Here is a 23,725-nt window from a genome sequence, read left to right on the forward strand (position 1 = left end):
AGCAGGCGTACCATACTCAAGACGGTCGAGACGGTCGGTGAGGCGAGTAATTTCGCTCTGCAGGAGCAGGCAGTACGAATACAGGTCGACAGGGACGCCGGGAGTCGTCATTGGAGGAGAGAAGGCAAGCACAGTAGGGTGAGGACGAATATAGGAGATAGAGAGGATCAACTGGGGCTAGAAGAGTGCCAGAGTCGATGTAGAGGCTTTGGTATGCTGTCAGGGGATGAGGGTCCAGGTGCCTAGTTGATACCAAAGCCGGGGGAACAGCCCCACGGCCAACTACTTAAGTACAGGGCTATCTGCGCACGGACCAGTCACGTGATCAGTCACAGCTGTCACATCACATGCTCCCCTTACACAGACCCAAGATCTGTTGAAGTTTTGATGGTCACAACTTGCCGCACACTTGACTCGGAAATTTTCACGTGCACAGAAATCGGGGCCCATGATTTATGTAAGAATTGGCGGCAGTTGTTTGGGCCTGGATCTGCCCGCAAATAAGTCCAGCTTTGGGCCACTTTTTTTTACTGAAACTCTGCTGACTTACTTTACAACTAGTATATAAACTCAATATGTAGGGCATGATTTGGCTCAATGCACAGATCCCTCACAGGAGTGTGATTGCAAACAGATTCCGCTCACATTGATCCCATCACCGTCCGGATCAATCAGAATTCAACGAGATCTATTTGACAAAGGCAATAAAAATTAGAAGTTTTCAAATCCAAGATACATAGGCAGCTGATTTATGCAAATCAGGGCAATGTTGTTGAAATTGCTATTTCAGGCAGCGACAGTTCAACAGCAAAGTTGATTCCTAGCAACAATTGATTTCTACAGAATAATATATGCTCAGTCCAGGAGTTGAACGCAAGACGAAGATGGAACCATAACATAAGGCTCATGTCGCATGTCAGTGGAGATGTACGTCCATATTAGGACATGCGTCTGCACCCGCGTCCGATGCGGTGATCTCCGCTGATCCCCGTGGTGACCCGCCCGGCCCCTGCCACGACTGAGTCTTGGATGGAAGCTGGTCGTTATTGTAGCACCATGCAACGCCGATATGCTCAATGGCATGTCCCCCCATCGTGATGCAGCCCATGCTCACTGACCAGAACATCGGCTACTCACGAGTCACTACTTGCGGGTGATGCTGTCGCTGTCGCATGTGCGCTCATGTGCGTTCTTAGGTATCTTGAAACTCTTTGTTAGTCTACATGCAATGAGGAGTGGCCACAACTGTTGTTTTTCTGCAGAATGTTAGGTCTGTAGATGCTATGGAAGGCAGACAGAATCAGTGTACATGTACTTATAGAAATTTAATTCTCAGTTATTATAAGTAAGAATAGGCAGCAAATGATTCCATAAAGCTTTATTCTTCATATTACAACTAGCTCTCAGAAATTTAGCCTATGTTGTGAGCTCGTTGCCCAGTGGCGGGGCTTCGGGGCGGGGATGTGTGACATGACATTTGTCAGGTCCGCCGCCAGTCCACCGAGCCGATGGTCCATTTTCGGTCTATTTCCGACCCGACCCGACCGAAATTGATGGGCCATCAGGCCCAGACGCCAACTTGAAAAACGATTGGCTGCAACGCATGTCCTTATGAGGAGTTTCCTCCGAAAGGACATGCGTTGTGGCTGCGTCATGGCCATCACCGCCCGTCCCGTTTTGGACACCCGTAACTGAGCAAGATCGTGTTCAAGCACGCGCTGTCAACCCAATAGCGGCCCCAAACTTGATTGAATGGCAGTAGGTGAGTACATGAATCATCCTATAATCTCTCCTCTTTTTCCCTCTTTTTTTCTTAATTTTTTTTGCTCCGTCTCCACAGACATATGACATGGGCCTAACATAATATTTGCAAAAACTCAAGGTCCGATCAAACATAGGTGACGCCCAGTGGTCACACGTAACCTCTCTTTTCTCTTTCCACCCATGTCGTCGTTATGCTGGTGGTGGTGAGTGTCTTGCTCTGTGCTGTAGCAGTTGTCTGATCAGAGTACAGACTGCTTGCCAACCCCCACTGTCACGTCGCCTCATCCCCACCCCCCCACTTTTTTTTTTGTTGTCATCGCTCCACTGCCCTCGGGAGGGGAAACCCTGGCTCAAGGTTGAAGAAAGTGCAGAATGGGACTGGGAAGCCAGAGCACGCGTTTGCTAGGCTTAATTGACGCGATTTTGGGTACATCTCAATTTTTCTCCAGCCAAAACATGAGTTTTTTGCATAAAATCGCGCAAGTCCAAATTAAAAGCAGTGGCACGTGACCGCGTGGACTTGGGCATGTGAGTGGAGCGGACGCGTTCGGCAATGGAGCCGGACGCGTGCGCAGGAGCCGAATACGGCATCCGTGCCATCCACCACAGAGCGCATCGCCGCCCTGAAAGCAGAGAACGCCGCCGACAGCAATGTTTCTACTCCCCCTCGATCGGTGACGACGGCGATAACACTTATGCATATGCACAATTCAAGGTTTGTTGCCAAACTTATGTAATACCCTCCACCTAGCCGTCTTTTCCTGATATCTCCTGGCCTCCCCTCACAGAAGTCGCCGTCAGCGATCGCGGGCTGCTAGCTGATCCAGCAAAGAAAAGCCTGTTGAGTGCCGCGAGCAAAGTCCGGCATCTCACGCCCGCCATTGGAACAGAGCTTCTTGGGATTGACCTCAGACAGCTTACGGATGCGCAGAAAGACGAGCTGTATGTCTTTCCATTGCCTCCCGCGGTTGTTTTGAACTCACACGATGCTAGAGCGTTGCTGGTAGCCGAACGCGGTGTTGTTTGTGCGCCAGTCTTCGGCCCCTGAAGCATTTCTGACATGGAAACCCAGTTTTCCGCGATCAAGAAATTGATGTTTATGGTCAACTGGATATCGCACGCCATTTTGGCCCATTGCACAAGCACGCCACGACACCAATTCCGCGAAATGGCCTCGAAGAAGTTCACGGTAGGAAATAGCTGATTCGCGGCTTCATTATTTGACCTTCTTTTAGTCGTATATAACGACTCTTCACGTCGACCTGACCCAGCATCGTTCTCGAAGCTCGAGCTTTGGCATACTGATGTATTTCGCGTCATATCTTCTGAGGTCATCCTTTTAACGTGATTCAAAGGTGTCCTACGAAATTCAGCCTCCTAGCACGACTTCTCTCAAAGTCATCACCGGACCAGAGTACGGCGGGGACACACTCTGGAGCTCTGGGTACAACCACTGTTCTCCATAGCCGACACAGCTAATTAACAATCTACTGATAGTTACGCGCTCTATTCTTCCTTCAGCCCCGGATTCCAAACGTACCTCGAGGGACTGACCGCCTTGCACAGCGCCGTTGCCCAGGCCGACGGGTCACGTGCTGCCGGCCTCCCCGTCCGGCGCGAGCCTATCGAGACCATCCACCCCGTCGTCCGTGTCCATCCCGTGACCGGCTGGAAGAGCATCTACGTCAACCCTGGTAGGCCTTGTATCCAAATCTAGTTGTCTTCAGGTTACCCACGCAAACAGGCTTCACCCGCCGCATCATCGGCCTCCCCAAGGCCGAATCGGACGCCATCCTCCAGCTGCTCTTCCACCAGATCGCCCAGAACCCCGACTTCCAGGTCCGCTTCAAGTGGGAGCACAACGACATCGCGTTCTGGGTCAGTTGTTTTTATCTGACCATGGTCATGACACTGATTCTTTCTGCAGGATAATCGCGTCGTCACCCACTCCGCGACATTCGACTTTTTCCCCGAAACGCGCCACGCCTTGCGTGCGACACCGCATGGCGAGAAACCGCTTTCCGTCGCCGCGTATGAGAAGCAGACGGGCAAGGTTGCGAAGGACCGGCAGATCGAGATCTGGCGCCAGAAGGGGATTGAGCTGCCTGGGGGTGGCGATGAGAAGCCTAAAGTCGCGAGGTACAACGATTAGATCGTGTTACGCTGCGCGGCGCGTTTTGTCCGAATCAGCTCCATATCGCAGTCATTTTCTCATTGCCGTTGGTCCCTTCTTTGCCGTCGTCCATCTCGTCGATCTCTTCTCGTCCACCTCCATTGGTACAGGTATTGGTGTCGGTGGCCGTCGTTGAAGCGGCGGTTGCGGTGTTGCTTGAGGGTGGACATGCACACGCGAAGACTGACCAAGCTCGCCGCATCGAGCGCGGACAAGCTCGGCGTAACGCGCAAGCCATGGCGTGGAGTCGGAAAAATATGCTGACTGAATAATTCATGAGAGCTTGAAGGTTAGAGGAGGAACACGGCACGTACGAGTTGTTGGTGAAGCGTTGGTGAAGTTGACAACAAGTCCCCGGCCCCACGTGATAGCCGACAACCTTGTCCTCCGACGGCCATCTCGGGGCGAAGTACATCTAATCGAACAGCTACTACTCAGCATTATTGAAGCAACACAAACGTCACTTACTGGTACATTGCAGCAACGACGGACAGCCGTTCTACTGAATCAAGTCCGGCAGCGCCGGCCTTTCTGCATCGCCAAACGGGTCTGTAGTAGCCGCAACTCGGAAATCTAAGCACCACAACCTCCTGCCGACTTCTGCCGCTCAAATCGTCAACGCTGCTTATCTACAGCGTCCTCTTACGCCGGAAACCGCGCGCTAACAACGACGTCAACGCCCAGAAGGCGAAAACTCGGCGCGCAGACCAACTACCCACCAAACGGCCGTCTTGCCGCCGATTCCTGCCGCCCTCACTGCCCAATTCACACCTGAACGACTTCATTAACGAGAAATGGGGCGGGAGAGCACCGGACGCCTACCCCAGCAACGAGCGCTTGCCCGCTCTCGGCTCTTTTCACGCCAGCAGCAGCATCGATGCAAAGCTGCTCGTCTTCTATTCGCGCGCCAGAAACCGCCCGCGAACGACGACTAGAAGGCGAAAATTCGACGCGCAGACCTCGTCTTGCCAAGTACCCGCCAAACGGCGAGCTTGGCGCCGATTCCTGCCGCCCTCGAGCGCTTGCCCGCTCCCGGCCCTTCGCTGCTCGTCTACTTCTCAGAAACCGCCCGCGGACGACCACGTCAACGAGCAAAGTCGAAATATGGGCGACTAACCGCCAAATGGCCGTTTTGACACCGGTTCCTGCCGCCCAAGTCGCTCTAGAACGACTTTATCAGCAAGCACCGCGGGCGGGACGGTAATAGTCTACCCAGCAAGCCGCTCCCGCTTCCTCCTTGCTGTTCGCGCCAGAAGCCCCGACTCGAATCAAGAAACAACGAGGCCGTTGGGCAAGGCAGCGCCCAGGCCACCAATATGCAACTTTGGGGCGACAATCTCGCACTCAGAGCAGCAAGCGCGGCCTTGCGAACGCTAGGCTGTACAGCTATAAGCCCAATACTCATGCCTGGAACCAAATCCGCCCTCGTTGTCCAACGCGCTACAAAAGCGCTCATCAGCGGCAGGCACTTCACGGTCAAGAGGAAAGACCGAACCGCCAACATCGAGCGGGGCCATGTGCCAACTGCGCGAAGGTGAGTTGTTTGGCATTGTCTTTGCCGTCCTTTGCGCCAACGGGCATTCTGCTTAGAGCTTGTCGTTGTTACTGCCAAAGAAGACGCGAGCTGCAGTTGCAACATTGGCCGTGACAATTCTGGTCGCTGGGACGGCTTCATGGTCGTCGAGTCACGATCTGCTCAACTGTGAGTGTGTTCAAAGTTGTATCGCTCGAGGCTCACCGTTGTTGCAGATATCGTTGCCTTGATATCCAAGGGCGGTGAAGCTCTTGGTCGGTAAGTTAACACCTGCCAAAAAAAGACAAGCCCACAAGATGGCGGGACAACACGTGCGGTCGTCGTTGAAGACGTGTCCCCTAGGGTGTCGTCAACCCCACCCTGCGCAACACTCCCAACGACACTCCCCAATGACCAGTTGTTCGGGACAGAACCAGCAAAGGTTCGCGGCCGTTGCCTGTTGCGATCGGTAAGGGATATTTGAAGTACAAATATCGATACTCACCGTTTGCAGACGTTGAACTCCCTGCTTCCGCGGCCGTTTACAGTGACCACAGTGGTTGAACGACGGGCACCGCAACTGCAACGTGGTAAGTCAAGGCTTGCAGGAAAATTGAAACGACCAACTCACAGGATCCCAGACGTCAGGCTTCGGGCAATGTTGAAGACGAAGGCCCTCGCTATAGTTGGTGCCCAACTCAAGGCGCAGTCGACGCTATCGACCGCGTAAAACATGAGGATGGGCAACGGGGAAGCCGGTGAAGCCGGCGGATGTCGTATGTAGTTCGCGGTCACCTGGGATAGTGTAAGCACAGTGAATTCATCAGTTATGATGAGACCATACCTGTGCAGCGCAACAGCAGCGAGCTCGACATTGGTCGCAACGGCGAGGTCGAAATGGTGCAGTCGCGGATGCGGATGAGAAGGGAAAGTGAGGGAGAGATGAAAAGAGGGAGAAGGGGGAATGATGGGAATGGCAGATTGGGGCTGGATTTTATACCCAGAGCGCCACCCAAGCGAGCTACGCGATGAGTGGGAAAGTTCTCACCGGAAGGACGGATCACGCAGGGCTGGACCGGGCGGATTCGCCACTATCGGAATATGTCATAAATGCTCGGAAATGGACTTTCCGAGCATAGTGTGCTTTCCTAGCAGAATATGGAGGCAGGGCAGCATTCGGACTTATAGAGAGGTTGATTAGAGACGTTTCCGTGACTTACAGTGGTAGATAGCACACTGAAATGCACAATAAATGGAAAATATCATTGGGGGCCAAAACAGAAAATATGAACCATTCGTAAAGCGGAGCGCCCATATTCTAGGCGAGTGACAGATAGAATCATTATAGCGTGATATACAGCGTGTTTCAGGCCGTAAATCCCTGAGCATCCCGCTGAGCAGGTAGGAAGCACGGAAAATCCATCTTGGATATACGCCGAGTATCCCGGCATTGAGGGAAATGTGAGGAGAGGAACCCGCTGAGGACATTTCCCACGTGATATGGAAGAGTTTCCAAGGAAATCGGCCGATCCCAGCCTTGGAATCCCAGGAAGTAGCAAAATGACGCACCTGGGCAAGATCATATATTCAGGAGCCCCCTTCGCCTCGGATAACAGCACGGACCAGCAGATGGCTTACGTATACATGCTATGCTAAAATTTGAGCCCAATCGGAGCATTTCTAGGTATAGAACAGTGGTGAAATGGCAAATTTCCATTTTTGGTCGCAGGCGTTAGCACGCGATGGGTCACGTGACCAGCCCTCGGAGCCCATCTTCTCGCACAAAACCTGCTCTGACACTGGGGATAAAGCTTCTATGCCATCATGACAGTGTAAGCCTACTTTCTATAGCACTTATGGCCCCAAATCTAGTAGGGTATTTGCCACTGCCTGCTCCCGGGTATGCAACTTTATGCCACATTTCTAAGGTGCATCAGTCGGGAATCATGATGGCCAGCATCAAGGAAGTCACATGACCGTATCTGTCGGACTTTAAATTCCTTTTGTTTGACTTTGTCTTCACTTTTATACTACTATACTTTAGTATGTTACTCAGTTTGAATGTCATACTTTGCTTCAATTTGTCTGTCACATGTCATACAGCTGATTTTATACAATATATATCATAGTAAAAAGTGAATTTTGGCTTTCCAAAATAGTAATTACCAAATGGGGAACATCATATGAATGTTTTTAGGCATCAATATGGCATGGCCCTGAGGACCATTCAAATTGAATAAATAGTAATGTGTGCTAATTTTAGATTGAGGTAAAGAGTATGAGAACCCTGCATGTTTAGTCAGCTAATAGGATCAGCACTATTGGCACCCAAAAGTACTGAAAACATGCGGAAATGAGAGATATCATGCTTGATTAAAGTTACTTTCACAAGATCTACATTTTAGATTTCTTAACCCCAGAGATTTTCTCACTCTAACATGTATGATCTCAGTCAAAGTGTGACATCAATGTATTATATTCAATTCGAATGGGTTGTGACCTGTGACTCAATATTCAAAGTTGTAGCTTCGAAAATTTCCTTTTTAGAAAGTGATTGGGCACCAGAAAAAGTGACAAATTACCATACTCAGACGGGTTGGGACCACAAAAAGTAGTTGTGACCTGTGACATTTTTGAAGTTGCTCGAATATTCAGAGGGCTGTGACCTATAACATTCAAATTGAATATAATGCTACAGTATAAATGCACTCAAGATTATATTTTTTTTTGTTCATAAACCCCAAATTTTGTTGCTAATGTCATCAATTGATTGATTTGTAAGGGTACCAGGTTCTTACGCTCTATACCCACTTTTTATTCAAGTTATCAAGCACCTTGTAATAAAATTTATAGTTGTGGCCACTTGATGTTTGGACAAACTCAAACCAGATTGTATCAGTATCAGACATCAGAAATTGATTATTTTGGTTTGATAACATTTTTACTCACGTTTTATTGGAAGTATCATCAAATCTGAATCATCACTGATTGTGACAAGCCAAATACTATGATAAAAGTTTTATTTGATTTTTACCCACTTTTAAGTGGGGATGAGTTCAGTTTCTTAACTAGTTTTGGGCTAATATAATGCCAAATGGTCTGGATCCTACAATTATATATTTTTTGTCTAATTTTCATTAATACCACCATCAGATTCGCAATTAAAATCAATATATCCCAGATTGTAATAAGTCTAACCACCATGATTTTTGCAAAGAAATTTTTTCCCCACTTTTTATTGGGCCTAAGTCCAGTTCTAGCCTGGCTCTCAACTGGTTTTTGGAACTTTTGCTCAGATCTATACTCACTTTCAATTTAAATTTTGGACTCAGCTCAAATTTAACCAATCCTTTTGATTCATACATTTTATTTTATTTTGACCCACTTTTCATTGGGCTTATTCCTGGCTAAGTCTAGTTTTGGGCAGCAAACATTATTATTTCATTTTTACCTACTTTTTTGTTGGGACCAAGACCCACTGCAACAAAACTTACTATTCTGGGAAGTCAGTCAGGTCTAGAAATTACCATTTTGGGAATGTCTGTTTCAGAAGCTGGATGGTATCACATGACAAACTCACATTTCCTCCCAAAAGAAGTTTTCAATACAAGTTACAGACCCAAGATCTGTTGAAGTTTTGATGGTCACAACTTGCCGCACACTTGACTCGGAAATTTCCACATGCACAGAAATCGGGGCCCATGATTTATGTAAGAATTGGCGGCAGTTATTTGGGCCTAGATCTGCCACAAATAAGTCCAGCTTTGGGCCACTTTTTTTTTTACTGAAACTCTGCTAACTTACTTTACAACTAGTATATAAACTCAATATGTAGGGCATGATTTGGCTTAATGCACAGATCCTGTGATTGCAAACAGATTCCGCTCACATTGATCCCATCACCATCCAGATCAATCAGAATTCAACGAGATCTATTTGACAAAGGCAATAAAAATTAGAAGTTTTCAAACCCAAGATACATAGGCAGCTGATTTATGCAAATCAGGGCAATGTTGTTGAAATTGCTATTTCAGGCAGCGACAGTTCAAGTCCTAGGCTGGCAAAGTTGATTCCTAGCAACAATTGATTTCTACAGAATAATATATGCTCAGTCCAGGAGTTGAACCCAAGACGAAGATTTATATATGCTCAGTCCAGGAGTTGAACGCGAGACGAAGATGGAACCATAACATAATATTTGCAAAAACTCAAGGTCCGATCAAACATAGGTGACGCCCAGTGGTCACACGTAACCTCTCTTTTCTCTTTCCCCCCATGTCGTCGTTATGCTGGTGGTGGTGAGTGTCTTGCTCTGTGCTGTAGCGGTTGTCTGATCAGAGTACAGACTGCTTGCCAACCCCCACTGTCACGTCGCCTCATCCCCACCCCTCCACTTTTTTTTTTGTTGTCATCGCTCCACTGCCCTCGGGAGGGGAAACCCTGGCTTAAGGTTGAAGAAAGTGCAGAATGGGACTGGGAAGCCAGAGCACGCGTTTGCTAGGCTTAATTGACGTGATTTTGGGTACATCTCAATTTTTCTCCAGCCAAAACATGAGTTTTTTGCATAAAATCGCGCAAGTCCAAATTAAAAGCAGTGGCACGTGACCGCGTGGACTTGGGCATGTGAGTGGAGCGGACGCGCGTTCGGCAATGGAGCCGGACGCGTGCGCAGGAGCCGAATACGGCATCCGTGCCATCCACCACAGAGCGCATCGCCGCCCTGAAAGCAGAGAACGCCGCCGACAGCAATGTTTCTACTCCCCCTCGATCGGTGACGACGGCGATAACACTTATGCATATGCACAATTCAAGGTTTGTTGCCAAACTTATGTAATACCCTCCACCTAGCCGTCTTTTCCTGATATCTCCTGGCCTCCCCTCACAGAAGTCGCCGTCAGCGATCGCGGGCTGCTAGCTGATCCAGCAAAGAAAAGCCTGTTGAGTGCCGCGAGCAAAGTCCGGCATCTCACGCCCGCCATTGGAACAGAGCTTCTTGGGATTGACCTCAGACAGCTTACGGATGCGCAGAAAGACGAGCTGTATGTCTTTCCATTGCCTCCCGCGGTTGTTTTGAACTCACACGATGCTAGAGCGTTGCTGGTAGCTGAACGCGGTGTTGTTTGTGCGCCAGTCCTCGGCCCCTGAAGCATTTCTGACATGGAAACCCAGTTTTCCGCGATCAAGAAATTGATGTTTATGGTCAACTGGATATCGCACGCCATTTTGGCCCATTGCACAAGCACGCAACGACACCAATTCCGCGAAATGGCCTCGAAGAAGTTCACGGTAGGCAACAGCTGATTCGCGGTTCGATTAATTGAGCGTCTTATAGTCGTATATAACGACTCTTCACGTCGACCTGACCCAGCATCATTTTCGAAGCTCGAGCTTTGGCATACTGATGTATTTCGCGTCATATCTTTTGAGGTCATCTTTTTAACGTGATTTCAAGGTGTCCTACGAAATTCAGCCTCCCAGCACGACTTCTCTCAAAGTAATCACCGGACCAGAGTACGGCGGGGACACACTCTGGAGCTCTGGGTACAACCACTGTTCTCCATAGCCGACACAGCTAATTAACAATCTACTGATAGTTACGCGCTCTATTCTTCCTTCAGCCCCGGATTCCAAAAGTACCTCGAGGGACTGACCGCCTTGCACAGCGCCGTTGCCCAAGCCGACGGGTCACGTGCTGCCGGCCTCCCCGTCCGCCGCGAGCCTATCGAGACCATCCACCCCGTCGTCCGTGTCCATCCCGTGACCGGCTGGAAGAGCATCTACGTCAACCCTGGTAGGCCTTGTATCCAAATCTAGTTGTCTTCAGGTTACCCACGCAAACAGGCTTCACCCGCCGCATCATCGGCCTCCCCAAGGCCGAATCGGACGCCATCCTACAGCTGCTCTTCCACCAGATCGCCCAGAACCCCGACTTCCAGGTCCGCTTCAAGTGGGAGCACAACGACATCGCGTTCTGGGTCAGTTGTTTTTATCTGACCATGGTCATGACACTGATTCTTTCTGCAGGATAATCGCGTCGTCACCCACTCCGCGACATTCGACTTTTTCCCCGAAACGCGCCACGCCTTGCGCGCGACACCGCATGGGGAGAAACCGCTTTCCGTCGCCGCGTATGAGAAGCAGACGGGCAAGGTTGCGAAGGACCGGCAGATCGAGATCTGGCGCCAGAAGGGGATTGAGCTGCCTGGGGGTGGCGATGAGAAGCCTAAAGTCGCGAGGTACAACGATTAGATCGTGTTATCTTGATTGACAGATGTCATTCGATTAGCCGAGTAAGATCTCGACGAGGAATTCGCTTACATAATTATATGCTGCACACATATCAGCTACAGTACAGACCTCCTCCTTGTGCGTGATTACGTGTACTACCTATTGATAACGCGTACAACAGAGAACAACAACAGAGAGAGAGAGAGAGATTCAGAGAGAGAAAGGAATGCAGGATCTAACCAGAATGCAAAGACGGAAACAAAAATAAAGAGTGGCGTATGATGATTGAGGGGTGGATGTACACGTGCGGGAGAAAATAAATCCCAGGCCAGAACAAAGAAGAAAAGCAGAAAGCTTGAAGCAGAGCAATATGACAGCAACCGAATAGAGAGAGAGAGAGAGAAAATCATCTCGTGGGAGGCGACACAAGTTCGACTTGTGCCGGATTCGCGCTTGTCGTTGAAGTCCTGACAAACGACTGGTGTTGGACCGACAGTTGTTCAGGGGCATACGTCCTCTGGGCCCCTTTACTAGGCGGCACACTCGCCCACGTGTGCACCGCAGACGACTGTTTCTGTTGCGCCGACCCTCTCGCAATGATATCCGAAGGTGACAAATTCGTCGAAAGTTGCAGCTGGAAAGTGCTTTCGTGATGCGACTGCGGGGCGGGCGGTGGGGGAATGAATGTTTGCGGGGTCGGCGCTGGCTTTGGTGGTGGATGTTTCACTTCATCGTCATCGTCATCCTCCATATCGACATCTTCCCCAGGTTCGCTCGGTTTGGTCGAAGTAGGCACAACAACCGCGGCAATCTTCTTCGCCAGCGAAGCAGCCGCCTTTTCGCCCTGATCGGCCCTTGCAGACGCCCGCAGTGTCTCCATGTCGATCTTGACTGGTGTCCCATTGCCATTGGCGGCCGCCTCTTTCTCTCGTTTGCGTACCAGTTTCGCATAATCTACATACCCCCAATTCGCTCAATCCAAAGAGAAACAAAATAATCACTCACGCAAACCGCACGCATTGCACAAAGTCCGAGCTCCGTCCGGTCCTCTCCGCCATTCAGGTGTCTCCCGGATACTGCATGAATGGCATTGTCCAGGAGGGAGTTGCGCGCTGCTAATAAATTCAACAACCTCCACCAAAACCCCACACCCAAGACGACAGCAGTACTCACACTTCGTTTCCGATACTTTGCCTTCTGCAGCGCGCCGTTAACCCCCGCTGCTGAAGTTGCAGCGCGTTTTGTTCGAATCAGCTCCATATCTTGCTCCGCAGTCGTTTTCCCGTTGCCGTTTGCCACAACCGGGGGCGGTGTAGGATACGGACCCCCTTCTTCGCTGTCGTCCAACTCGTCGATCTCCTCACCGCCATCCATTTCCATGACCTCCCAAGGCCGTTTCGGAGCGCGACTGCTTGACTCTGCTGATGCCGGAATCGACACAGAAGCACTGTGGTCCACCTCCATTGGCACAGGTTTTGGTGTCGGTGGCCGTCGTTGCAGGGGCGGTTGTGGCGTCGCTTGCGGTTGCGGCTGATGATGGTGTAGTAGTTGTTGCGGAACAACCTTGCCGCTGATCTGCTGGTTTTGACTCTCCTTCGCCTTCGCCGCCAGATGGTCCATCCGCTTTAGCTCGCCCAACAGCCTAACGACCTCATTTGCCCGATGCGCCATCTCTTCCATCTCCGTCTGATCCACCTGGACTTGTTGTAACGTTTGCTGCATTTGCGCGTAACGACTTGCAAAAGCGTATAGCATCCTACAGTGTTCGAGTATCTACACGATCGTTAGACCTCCCTCGAATGCGTGCAAATATCAACAAACCTCGTTCATGACATCACTTTGGGGCGTAGTATACCCGCTGTGGACCGGGACAGCAACTTCAGTTCTGGGTTGATACGATGATGTCGGCGCGTCGCTCCGATAGCTCGACGATGGTTGTTGGTCGTTACTCGTAGCCTATTGGGGCTGATGAGAAGTTGGCAGAATTAGAAGAACTAATACTTACCCCGTTCCTCGTAGTATACCCGCTCTGTTCGTTTCTCGATCCCGTTGTACTTGGCGAGTAACTCGTCTGATGCGCAGTATAGCCCTGTTGATATCCATTTCCACCTGAGGATTCTGGTTGAATGGCCTGGATCTGCTGTTGCGGTGGTAATTGACTCTGCGAAAGCGACGATTGGTGTTGATGCTGGGTATAATGTTGTTGTTGAACAGGAGCAGGATGAGCTTGCTCCAGTTGTTGCGGCTGGGGTTGGGAGTGTGTTTGCGGCTGTGGGTGTTGATAAGACTGGGCCGGTTGTGGCTGCGGATCAGGCGGTCTTTGCTGCAGAGAAGACGACCTCTGAGCAGGGGCGGGAGGTGGTTGTGGCCTTGGCTGAGTCTTCTGTGTCTGTTGCGGAGTTATCCCCACACCCGCACCGCCATAAATGCTGCTTGAGCTGTTATGATGTCCATGACTTGGTTCTCGTCGCGCATCGTGAGGAGAAGGCTGAGGCCGTGGGGGCGCATGTTGAGACTGGGACTGCTGGGGGTGCCGATCGAGACTCATTGGCATAAGTGCGGTGGTCCGAGTCATATATTGTGCTGGGGTTCCTGACCCTGTTGGTGTCGGGGGTTGGGGTTGCGGATGATGGCCATGCGCAACATGATTATGAGAGGGATTAACATGCCCACCAGAAGATGTCGATGTGGAGGAAGGAGGATTTCGGAGTAGTTGGTGGGGATGAGCATGTTGTGGCGGGGGCTGGTTTGCCTGGGCTAAGGAGTGGGAATGGGAGTGGGAGTGGGACGGTTGTTGGGGCTGAGCAGGTGTTTGTATTGGTACAGGTCGCGTCGGCTGCTGTGATCGCTGCTGCTGTATTTGTGACGACGCATGCGATAAGGTCAATGAAGGATGGGTTTGAGAAGACGGTGGATGGGCCAGCATTTGGTGTTGCTGTTGCTGGGGTTGTGGCTGGACGGGTGACTGGGAAGATGATGACGACGAAGTATGTTGCGTCTGAGACGGATGAATAGTCTGCATTTGGGGAGGTTGGGCACGACTTGGTGGCGGTGGTTGGCGAGAATGTTGCCTAACGATATGTTGTGGTGTTGTAGTCGCGATCTGCTCGTGTTGCTGTTGGGCAGAAACTACCGAAGACGGTGAGGAGGAGGAGGGATAATGCGGTTGAGAAAAATGGTGTCCATTCGATTGGGCATAACGCGGAATCTGAGCGTGTGTTGCCTGCTGCTGCTGCTGTTGCTGCTGCTGAAATTGGTGCCTGTTATGGTCCCAGGCAGGCTGTTCTGAAGTGGGTGGACCGGACCCAGGCGAGGGATAAGGGTTATGGGTCGTTGGCTGTGGTTGGGTCTGTGTCTGTTGTGGCTGAACATACTGCTGTTGTTGCTGAGTCTGGTAGCCAGCAAACTGGCCCTGGTATGTCGCTGGATATGATTGGTATGGCGCATAAGCCGTCGGTGAAGCCTGGCACGTTGTCGGTCAAAGACGGAGAATAATAAATTAAAAACATAATTTTACGCACCTGTTGTTGGCTCTGTGTCTGGCCTGGCTGCTTCGACGACGACGGCATAGTCCTAGCCCTCTTTGCTTCCCTCCTCGGTATTGGCTGTTGGGTTTGTTGTACCGCCATTGTTGAAGACTGCCCTCCCGTTGCAGTATATCCAGAGTGATCATGAGGTTGCTTTGCAGCATACTGGTCGTTCACAGACAATGGCGGAGATGGCTGTTGCTGCTGTTGTGGTGGTGGCTGAGATCGTTGGGGAGGCCATTGGGGATGGACATTGACCACTCTCTGAGTTGTCGAAGTCGGTGCAACCTCCTGGCTCTGGCCAGCAGTACCGCTTTCTGCCAACCGAGCACGATATGGGAAGTCGAGGTCTTTCAGGGAAGGTAGTCGGAGATGTTCCCGTGGTTGAGGAGGGACACCACCAGCCGAGTACCGGGCAGAAGCCATGAGATGGTGGTTGGTCCTAACTGACCGCGTCCAGATCCAAAATCAGATTTTCAGCAACTTAGCTTCCGTTCCGTGCATCTCCCAATTTTTAACCCAAATTGGGCCTTCTTGTCCTTTACTCGAAGCGTCTACGGCTATAGTACGCCCTCGTAACTCTCGACCAACAACAAAATAAACTCGAATATCATTTGGACAGCCCCCACTCCGAGATATTTACCATCGTCGCTCGCAAGCAAACGCCGTCTCGAGGTCGCATGCTTCATCTGCATATAAATTTTAACCTGGCCGCGATGGGCGGCGTTGTTAGAATCGCTCCCACTCTTTGACTTGTGAGAGAAGTCCTTGCCCGATTTATGACGCGGAATCGGGCGGCTGCGTCGTTGTCTGGAGAGCACAACGGGAGTACTGACTGGACCTCTAACGAGAGCCCAAGGATACGCTGTGTGAACGGAGGTGAACGGGTGACTGTTGTCTGGCAGATCCTTGATAGAGTAGACTTGGCTTGCAGCCAGCTGAGTGGTGGAAAACGCTAAAAATGAGTATAGAAAAGACTACAAGAGGCCATCATGTTGCAGGCTAGGATGATCAGAAACGAGCTATGCAAGGACGGAAGAGATAACCTTGTTGTGCAAACCTGAAGGAGAGAGCAAGTAGGTCACTCGTGACTTCACCATTCTTTGAGACCTTCGATGGGCAGCCTACAATATCAATGCCAATAGTCAAGTTCACGGCTGTGATAAACACAACTTACCTCGACGATCGTTCAAATAATGGAAGAACCAATAGGAACCAATCCTCTCGGCTCCCGGAGACGTCGACCTCATCGCCTTCAACCCGCAAGTCCGGCTCCCGAATGCTTCTCAAGACTGCCTCCGACCGCGTGTCTATCCATTGCGAGGAGCCGTCTTCGCACGGTTGACTCTCTTTCAATGTCGTTTCCCAGGACAGGCAGCCAGTCAACGCAATCGAATCAAGCATGCTCCGTCAAATGAACAGTTGGGTAATCTTGGAACCGCCAATCGTCCTAGTGTGTTTGAAGTTCTGTTCTTCAACTTGTCTATTCCTTCCTTCTCATCCATTTCAGAGCGTGGATGGTTCACATAGTTCGAATGAGAGATCCACATCTTGCCGAGCCACACGAGATCAAGCTTGCCTAAGGTTCTTCAAGACCAATTTTTTTGCATCTTCAACGCGTAAAGACAACACAGTAGACGACCCTCGCACTGGCAATTGTATCGTACACTTAACTCAACTTCGTCGAACAGCTTGGAACGACTCATCTCAGCAATGACTCCCATCCTGAGCCAAGCAACGACTCACTTCACTTATTTCGTATTCTTTACTTCTGCACTTTGTAGCCTCCAGGAGTGGTGTAAGTTGAACCGCCCTTCCCGTTATCGTAGTACGTCGACCCGTTCGGGTTGTTGTAGTAGTAGCTCCCGTCACTGAAGCAACAAAGAGATTGGTTAGCACAAAGAACGACCACCCTCAGGGCACCACAGACGACGTACGAGTTGGAGTAGTGGTATCCCCCGCCTGAGCTGTACTCGCGATGACAGTAATGGTTGCCCTATTCGTCGTATTGTAAGTCAATGACGCGACGCGACGACAAAGATAGGAGACGGACGTTAGAGTTGGTACCAGAGCTGGTGACGGTGTAGTCGCCGCCTTTGGAGGAGGAAGAGGTAGACTTGCCGCTCATTGCTTCGAGTTGTGATAGTGGTGGTTCACAGTAAAGAACGAGAATGGGGCGAATTCGGCTTTTATAGGCATCAGCGGAGTTGGGATTTGGTGATTGCCGAGGACGGAAACCAGCGCACTCGCACATTAACGAGGGAAGGGATGTAGCGTGCAGCCAGCTGATTTGTGCCGGAGAAGAGAGAATCGTTGGTAAATGAGCGAAATAGAAATGAAGAAATTCAAGTCGACAAAATGCAAAAACTTATACTCTCGACCTGGGAGTCGAACCCAGCTTTCGCGCGCACTTTCAAGACTATAAGACTGACAGGCGCGTGTACTAACCGATATACTAGTCGAGATGGTGTCAGAAGTAAGGCGGTAGGCACTATGATCTGCATGGTCACAGCAAGTATGGCAAGTAGCTGAGACTGTTACTATCTTATCTTATCATTTCATCACGTCATATACCTGAACAGCTCAAAAATGCATTAGAGCAACTAATGGTACATGGGTCTAATATAATAGTGTGCTTAGGCCACAGCGGCCATGGGAACAGGAAGATCGTTCCCGAGGCCGGGCTTGACAACGCCATTGACATCACACGGGCCAAAAGCCCAGGCGTCGCTGTGGAGTTTATAGAGCCCGTACTTGACAACCCACATCAGCGGCTTGGGCAGGGGAGGGAAGCTGCAGCACGTTGAGGAAAGCACAAAGAGGCGAAGAACGACTCACTAATCAGCGGTCGATTTGTCGTGGCAAATGAGGCCAAGCGGGAGGGTCGTGATGAGAGATACCTCCGCCATGATGCGCTTGCCGATGTTGGCCTCGAGGTCATGCAAGTCCTTCTCCGTAAACGCCGCCCGCATCTTTGATGACTCCAGCGTAGGGATTTCCTATAGATTCTTCACGTCAGCTGCAATAGTCAAAAGGTAGAATGGGATTACACACATCGCGGAGATGCTCAACGAGGATGTCGGTGAAGCTGTTCAGCTTCTCGATGATGGTGGCGCCACTATATTTCTCAGTTCCGTCTTGTACGGCGTTGAGGTATGTCTCGAGGTCTTCCAGGCCGCTCATGAAAGCGGCATGTTGCTCGACGTTGTGGCCCATTGTGTTTTCGCCCAGCTTCGACTCATAGAACGGGAACAATAACGTTTCCTCAATATGATGATGATGGTGGAGCATTCCGAGCTAGCAAAACGCGTTCAGAGTCATGTGTGCTGGCAGCAGGGTAACATACAAAAGCAATGCAGTAAAAGACGAAGGGCTTGACTTGGGCCTCTGTTATGCCCTCTGCCTGAGCGTAGATGCTGTTTACGCCGCGAATGAACATGTTGTGAGAGATAGACATGTCGCTGAAGGGCTGCGTTAGCCATAGTATAGCGGTTGTGGGTCCACACACATAGCTTGGTTGTCGAAGATGTCTTTCCAGTTGCCCGCAGGCCGAGCTGGTGAGTGGTTAGCCACGGACGCTTTGCCGGTGCTCTGCTCACCAATGGGAGGAAATGGGAAGGGCATGACGGGAGGAAGAGAGAGAGAGGTCTAGGCGATTAGGCAGCATGATCGCCCTAAGTCCGTATGTTCTGATGGGCGATCATTAGCGAAGCAACAGATCTACGCGTCCAATCAAATGCCGCTTGATTGTCAAGCCGACAAGCTCTGAGCAACTCTTTCGTCAAAGAAACATTCAACGGCTGACTTGAGCTTCAGAACTGGGCCCGAAAAGCTGAACAATGGCTCTTATGTTTCTTTCTCGAGCCTCTGCTAGCCCCTGCGCATGCGAGGACCACAAGCAGGAAGAAATATAAGTCTCTGATCCGCCTGGCCGCCGGAAAAGGAGGTAAAAAATGGAATATCAATCAAAGGAAGCATCTCTTGTTGGTATTGTGTTGGTGGATGCCAGTGGAGCGGCGACGGCGCATGTCGGCCCAGTTAGAGCGCCTTACTGTCGCCACTCAGAAACAGCGCGACTTTGTCAAGATAAGGATACTGAAGGTTGAACATTGACAGTCAAGGCAAACACATGGACAGTGGCAGGCGTGGATTGAATGTGCACCGTAAAAATAAGCTACTCCGGACAGTTCCGTTGCCGGACAGGTCAAGCTCGCAAGTGCATCATCAAAGACAACATTCGAAGCAAGATGGGTCTCAGGCCAATCTCAGGCTCGCGGATAAGCCTTGTTGACCACAAAGCCTTTTCATTACCAAGTCATCTAGTCTAGGGGTCGAGTTGTTGTGAACATAGTCGAGGATTTGTTCACTGGTTCAGAGGTAAGAAATTGGCGCATCAGAATGACGTCAGGTGACCGCGACGATTCAAACTCCAGAAATCTTCTAAACTCTTCTGAACGTAGGTACAGCGCCGCTGGAGTGGTGAACTGCAGCGCGAAGCAAGCGCGAAGAGAAATGAGTTGTAGCGGCGTTTGAAAAGTGAAGCCTTCACTCTGAGGCTTGAGCAGTTTCTGAATCGGACCACCGAACAGTTTAAAAATAGGCTGCAACGCTGATGAGCGAGGGCGAAGAGACCGGCCTATGCTCTGAACTATTAAACTCGTTTCCATGCAGAGACATGAGAGTAAAACGTGTTCAAGGCACAGATAAACACTGCCGTCGTTCGACCTGTTTTTCTGAGTCTGGCTGTGACCGTGACATCTGGTCTTTTGCTCTCCACCTCTCTCCAGCGTCCCGGAATGTCTTGCACACCTCGACATTGCGACCAAACGTAGACGGATGTGAGCGCCGGAGGAGCCTCTCGCATCACCGCCATCCGCTTATAAGTGGCGGTTTGAGCGCCGTTGAACCTCAACTTGCAGGTTGCAACCACCTGAAATGCCTTACCCATTCCCTCTCATTGGTGCGCTGACACCACTTTTTGCAGCCCACCGTATGCGTCTGACATTTACTCCAGCACTTCCTCCAGGCGACCACAAAGATGTCTTCGACAATCAAGCCATGTAAGTGCACCTGCGGCCGCCTGGTCATCGAGGTTCAAACTCTATCCAACAGTGAAATGACGATTGCGCATAACTCGTTCATCCGTGGGGTGAACGCAATCTACACACAGGCCAAAGGAATTGGGGAAGCACAAGTCAAGCCATTCGTTTTCTTCTGCGTCTGTTTCGTGCGTCCTCTTTCTGGCATCGCTTTGGTTCTCTCATCCGGAGTATAGCTTGAGATGCTTCACCATCACCATCATATCGAAGAGACGCTCATATTCCCTTTTCTCGAAACCAAAATGGGAGCAAATGCCATGGCCCACAATGTGCAACAGCATCATGCGTTCCTGGACGGATTGGAGGACCTTGAGGAGTATATCAAGGCTGTCCAGGCTGGGTCAGCTGCCTATGATGGTGCAAAAATTGTCGAGAAGCTGGATAGCTTCACCGAACAGCTGGTTGAGCATCTGTGCGAGGTATGCTTCCATTAGCATGGCGATAATCCCTTGACCAATCACCTGTTAGGAAATTGGAACTCTGGAATCCAGCAAAATCCGAGCGGCATTGACGAAGAAAGATCTTAAAGACCTTGAGGCTCAACTCGTGAAGCGCATCATCAAGGAGGTTTCCCTTGTTACTACGCTCCCTTTGGGGCTCCTCTGTCACGACAAAGCATCGGCACCACAGCGAGTCCACTTCACAGGCTACTTTCCCAGCTTACTTTCCCATAGTTTTCCCGCGTTGCCTGCTCCAGTCTTATTCTTGGCAAAACGTGTCTTCTTCCACCTTCATAGTGATGCTTGGGCATTCGCTCCTTGTGATATTCATGGTACCTTAAAGCCCGGCTTGGGCAACAAACCCATAGTTTAATTTATCTAGACTTCTCTTTATTCGATGTCCAAAAGAGCCGACTCTCAATGAATAGGTTTTCGTGAACAGCCACCCGAATCCGATTAGTATTCTGGACCCTTCCAACGTGTCTTTATAATTCGCTCACACAAGGTTCGACTTGGCGACGTTGGATAATTCAATTGTGAGTGCCATCGACCGTCCTTCACTGCGTGTACATATACCGACTGGATCATAGATGTGTCTTGGACCTCTTGGTGGACTTGCAGGAAACAAGAGAATGGCTCTGTCATTTTCTACCGGTCGTGGCGATGTGTCTCATGTTGCCATCGATCAATTGTAGCCGGCATCAGCGCCGGCACGTCCATCTTCGGCCGTTCCGCTCGATTGCCGTCAGGTAAAACGCGCCTCCGTTTTGCCGCCCTGAGCCACGCATCACCGTTCTGCGCATCGCCGCGCTGCGCTGACTGGCAGTATATAAAGGCTGGTCCAAATGCACTGGGAATCCTCGACTTCAACTTCACCAGCGACAACATGCCTTACCCCTTTCCTCTTGTTGGTATGTCCATGCATCCGCGTTTTGTTGAATCTTGTTGACGTGGTACTGCTAGCGCGACCTGCTGGTGATTGGAAAAACGTATTCGACAACGTAGCAATGTACGTGTGTGGTGCTTCCATCTACATAACCTAATGGATCGACAGAGAAATGTCTATTGCCCACAACATGGTTATCCGGGGAATAAACGCTATCTACACACAAGCTAAGGACATTCCTCAAGACAAAGTCAAGCCCTTCGTATTCTTCTGCATTGCCGTTGTACGCTCTTGCTCAGCTATATAGCTATTTGGCCTTTTTAATGCTCTCCTCAGTTCGATTCTCTCCATCATCACCACCACATGGAGGAAACTCTCACTTTCCCGTTCCTCGAGACCAAACTGGGAGCGGGTTCGATGGGCGACAATAAGGAGCAACACAAAGCCTTCCTCGGCGGCCTAGACGAACTCGACGTGTATCTGAAAGCCGTAAAAGCTGGGACGGCGCGATATGACGGTGCCCAAATCATCGCGAAGCTCGACACATTTGTCGAAGCGCTGGTCGAGCACTTGCACGAGGTTCGCATATTCGCCTTGCTGCAGTGCTGGCCATGCTTACATCATCCTTAGGAAATCGACACGCTCGAGTCGGGCAAAATGCGTGCGGCATTCACCGAGAAAGAGCTGAAAGACTTCGCCGCCCAATTCGTGAATACCATTCGGAGGGATTTTTCGCTGACCGTCGATGGGCCGCTCGCGCTTGCCCTGCACGAAAAGGCGAGTGCGCCTCAGTAAGTGACTGTCCTTCGCCTAGCATTCATTCATTCATTCTGCCATTTCACTAGCTTCCCTCCGATGCCTGCGCCGGTTCTGTGGGGAATTCATTATGGCCTGTACCACCTGCACAGCGACGCGTGGGCTTTTGGGCCGTGCGACGCCAACGGAGTCCTGAAACCCAATATGGGTAATGTCTCCCTCGCACTTTCTTGAACAAAACTGGAGTTGTATTCGCGTTATTTGGGTTTTAGCTGTAGTATCTGTGTACTTACCATTTAGGCTTGTATTATTGACCGTCGAGTTTTACTTGAGTTCTGGTCGTCAGAACACGGCGAGTTGAAGGGCTTCTCCTTCACCAGCTGCTTCTCTCATTGAATGTCCAACGAGGCCAAGACCGCGAGGTCAGACCCGTGCAGATCCAGAAGGTTCTAACTGGAGGGCTGTCGAAGACACTCATCTGACCCCGCATCGATTGAAGGCGCGAATCAAACGGTTAATTGTCTGTGGAGCGCTGGAGATGGTTACGCGTCTTCCGCCAGTGCCCAGATTACGCGTCATCGCGTCGGAGTGTCGCAGACACCCATCTTATGCTGCGATTCGTCCAGGACGGAAGCAAGGAAACACGGAATAACATCACAGACCCGGCCATGAGGGCTGGAGCCGAGGCGACGCAGGGATGGGGAGGGATAAAAGGGAGAGTAAACCATCCCCACTTTCCCAGCCAACTTTTCCCCTCCCATCCTCCCAAAACATCCTCCACTTCGCAAATGGCTTCCGGTGCGTCCAGAAATTTTGATAGCCAACCTCTCTCTCTTGACCTCAGTTTACAGTATCTCATGCACTTTGGGTCACCCTCGATGCCAAGAGCGGCCAGGTCGCTGCAGGCTCCGAATTCTTGAAGGGTGGTGCTGACCTTGCCGCTGCTGAGCCCGACACCGTCCACTGGATTGCGCTGAAATACGCCGACTCCGATACTCTCGCTGTTTTCGACACTTTCCGCGGTGAGGCGGCCGTGAAGACGCACTTGGCGGGCCAGGTTGTTGGCGCGCTGAACGCCCACGCCTCCAACTTCTTCTCCAACACACCACAAATTGCCCAGGGCAACCTTCTCTCCACGAAAGTCGTGAAAGGCAAGAACGTGACCGTTGGCCTGCGCGCGGTCGTCACGCCCAAAGCCGACAAGGTCGATGTAGTGCGGAAATTCCTGGCCGAAGCCACTCCTCTCGTCGAGCAGGAGGACTTCACGCCATTGTGGTGGGCCTTCGAGGTTACTGGGGCTGACCCCAAGTTCATCATCGTCGACTTTTTTGAGGATGAT

General features: G+C 50.8%; 6 protein-coding genes across 6 annotated transcripts; 3 read left to right on the forward strand and 3 right to left on the reverse strand.

Annotated features, from left to right (window-relative positions):
* Positions 1-2,317: 2,317 nt before the first annotated feature.
* MIND_00265100 (Alpha-ketoglutarate-dependent taurine dioxygenase) lies at positions 2,318-5,053 on the forward strand (the record flags this gene model as incomplete). The annotated part of the gene is made up of 10 exons (XM_037359527.1): positions 2,318-2,479; positions 2,516-2,706; positions 2,758-2,789; positions 2,837-2,953; positions 3,000-3,070; positions 3,120-3,208; positions 3,262-3,458; positions 3,509-3,642; positions 3,692-3,903; positions 4,573-5,053. The coding sequence occupies 10 exons, from the start codon at positions 2,318-2,320 to the stop codon at positions 5,051-5,053; spliced, it is 1,686 nt and encodes a 561-aa protein (XP_037224622.1).
* Positions 5,054-10,100: 5,047 nt separating this feature from the next.
* Positions 10,101-11,699, forward strand: MIND_00265200 (Alpha-ketoglutarate-dependent taurine dioxygenase; the record flags this gene model as incomplete). Its single annotated transcript, XM_037359528.1, has 9 exons — positions 10,101-10,262; positions 10,299-10,489; positions 10,541-10,572; positions 10,620-10,736; positions 10,783-10,853; positions 10,903-10,991; positions 11,045-11,241; positions 11,292-11,425; positions 11,475-11,699. 9 exons carry the CDS (start codon positions 10,101-10,103, stop codon positions 11,697-11,699), a joined length of 1,218 nt encoding a protein of 405 aa, XP_037224623.1.
* Positions 11,700-12,084: 385 nt separating this feature from the next.
* Positions 12,085-15,631, reverse strand: MIND_00265300 (GATA-type domain-containing protein; the record flags this gene model as incomplete). The annotated part of the gene is made up of 6 exons (XM_037359529.1): positions 12,085-12,632; positions 12,684-12,754; positions 12,811-13,451; positions 13,500-13,634; positions 13,684-15,141; positions 15,200-15,631. The coding sequence occupies 6 exons, from the start codon at positions 15,629-15,631 to the stop codon at positions 12,085-12,087; spliced, it is 3,285 nt and encodes a 1,094-aa protein (XP_037224624.1).
* Positions 15,632-16,970: 1,339 nt separating this feature from the next.
* MIND_00265400 (uncharacterized protein) lies at positions 16,971-17,459 on the reverse strand (the record flags this gene model as incomplete). The annotated part of the gene is made up of 3 exons (XM_037359530.1): positions 16,971-17,076; positions 17,143-17,201; positions 17,259-17,459. The coding sequence occupies 3 exons, from the start codon at positions 17,457-17,459 to the stop codon at positions 16,971-16,973; spliced, it is 366 nt and encodes a 121-aa protein (XP_037224625.1).
* Positions 17,460-17,841: 382 nt separating this feature from the next.
* MIND_00265500 (Hemerythrin domain-containing protein) lies at positions 17,842-18,829 on the reverse strand (the record flags this gene model as incomplete). The annotated part of the gene is made up of 6 exons (XM_037359531.1): positions 17,842-17,998; positions 18,044-18,204; positions 18,260-18,502; positions 18,552-18,666; positions 18,714-18,759; positions 18,805-18,829. The coding sequence occupies 6 exons, from the start codon at positions 18,827-18,829 to the stop codon at positions 17,842-17,844; spliced, it is 747 nt and encodes a 248-aa protein (XP_037224626.1).
* A 1,296-nt stretch (positions 18,830-20,125) lies between these two features.
* Positions 20,126-22,620, forward strand: MIND_00265600 (uncharacterized protein; the record flags this gene model as incomplete). Its single annotated transcript, XM_037359532.1, has 13 exons — positions 20,126-20,165; positions 20,220-20,265; positions 20,318-20,432; positions 20,481-20,723; positions 20,773-21,076; positions 21,127-21,172; positions 21,335-21,384; positions 21,440-21,655; positions 21,708-21,753; positions 21,799-21,913; positions 21,967-22,209; positions 22,261-22,421; positions 22,476-22,620. The coding sequence occupies 13 exons, from the start codon at positions 20,126-20,128 to the stop codon at positions 22,618-22,620; spliced, it is 1,770 nt and encodes a 589-aa protein (XP_037224627.1).
* Between the last annotated feature and the right edge of the window lie 1,105 nt (positions 22,621-23,725).

Source organism: Mycena indigotica (genome assembly GCF_014461135.1).
Source record: "Mycena indigotica strain 171206Taipei chromosome Unknown Mind.scaff0002, whole genome shotgun sequence".
NCBI lineage: Eukaryota > Fungi > Basidiomycota > Agaricomycetes > Agaricales > Mycenaceae > Mycena > Mycena indigotica.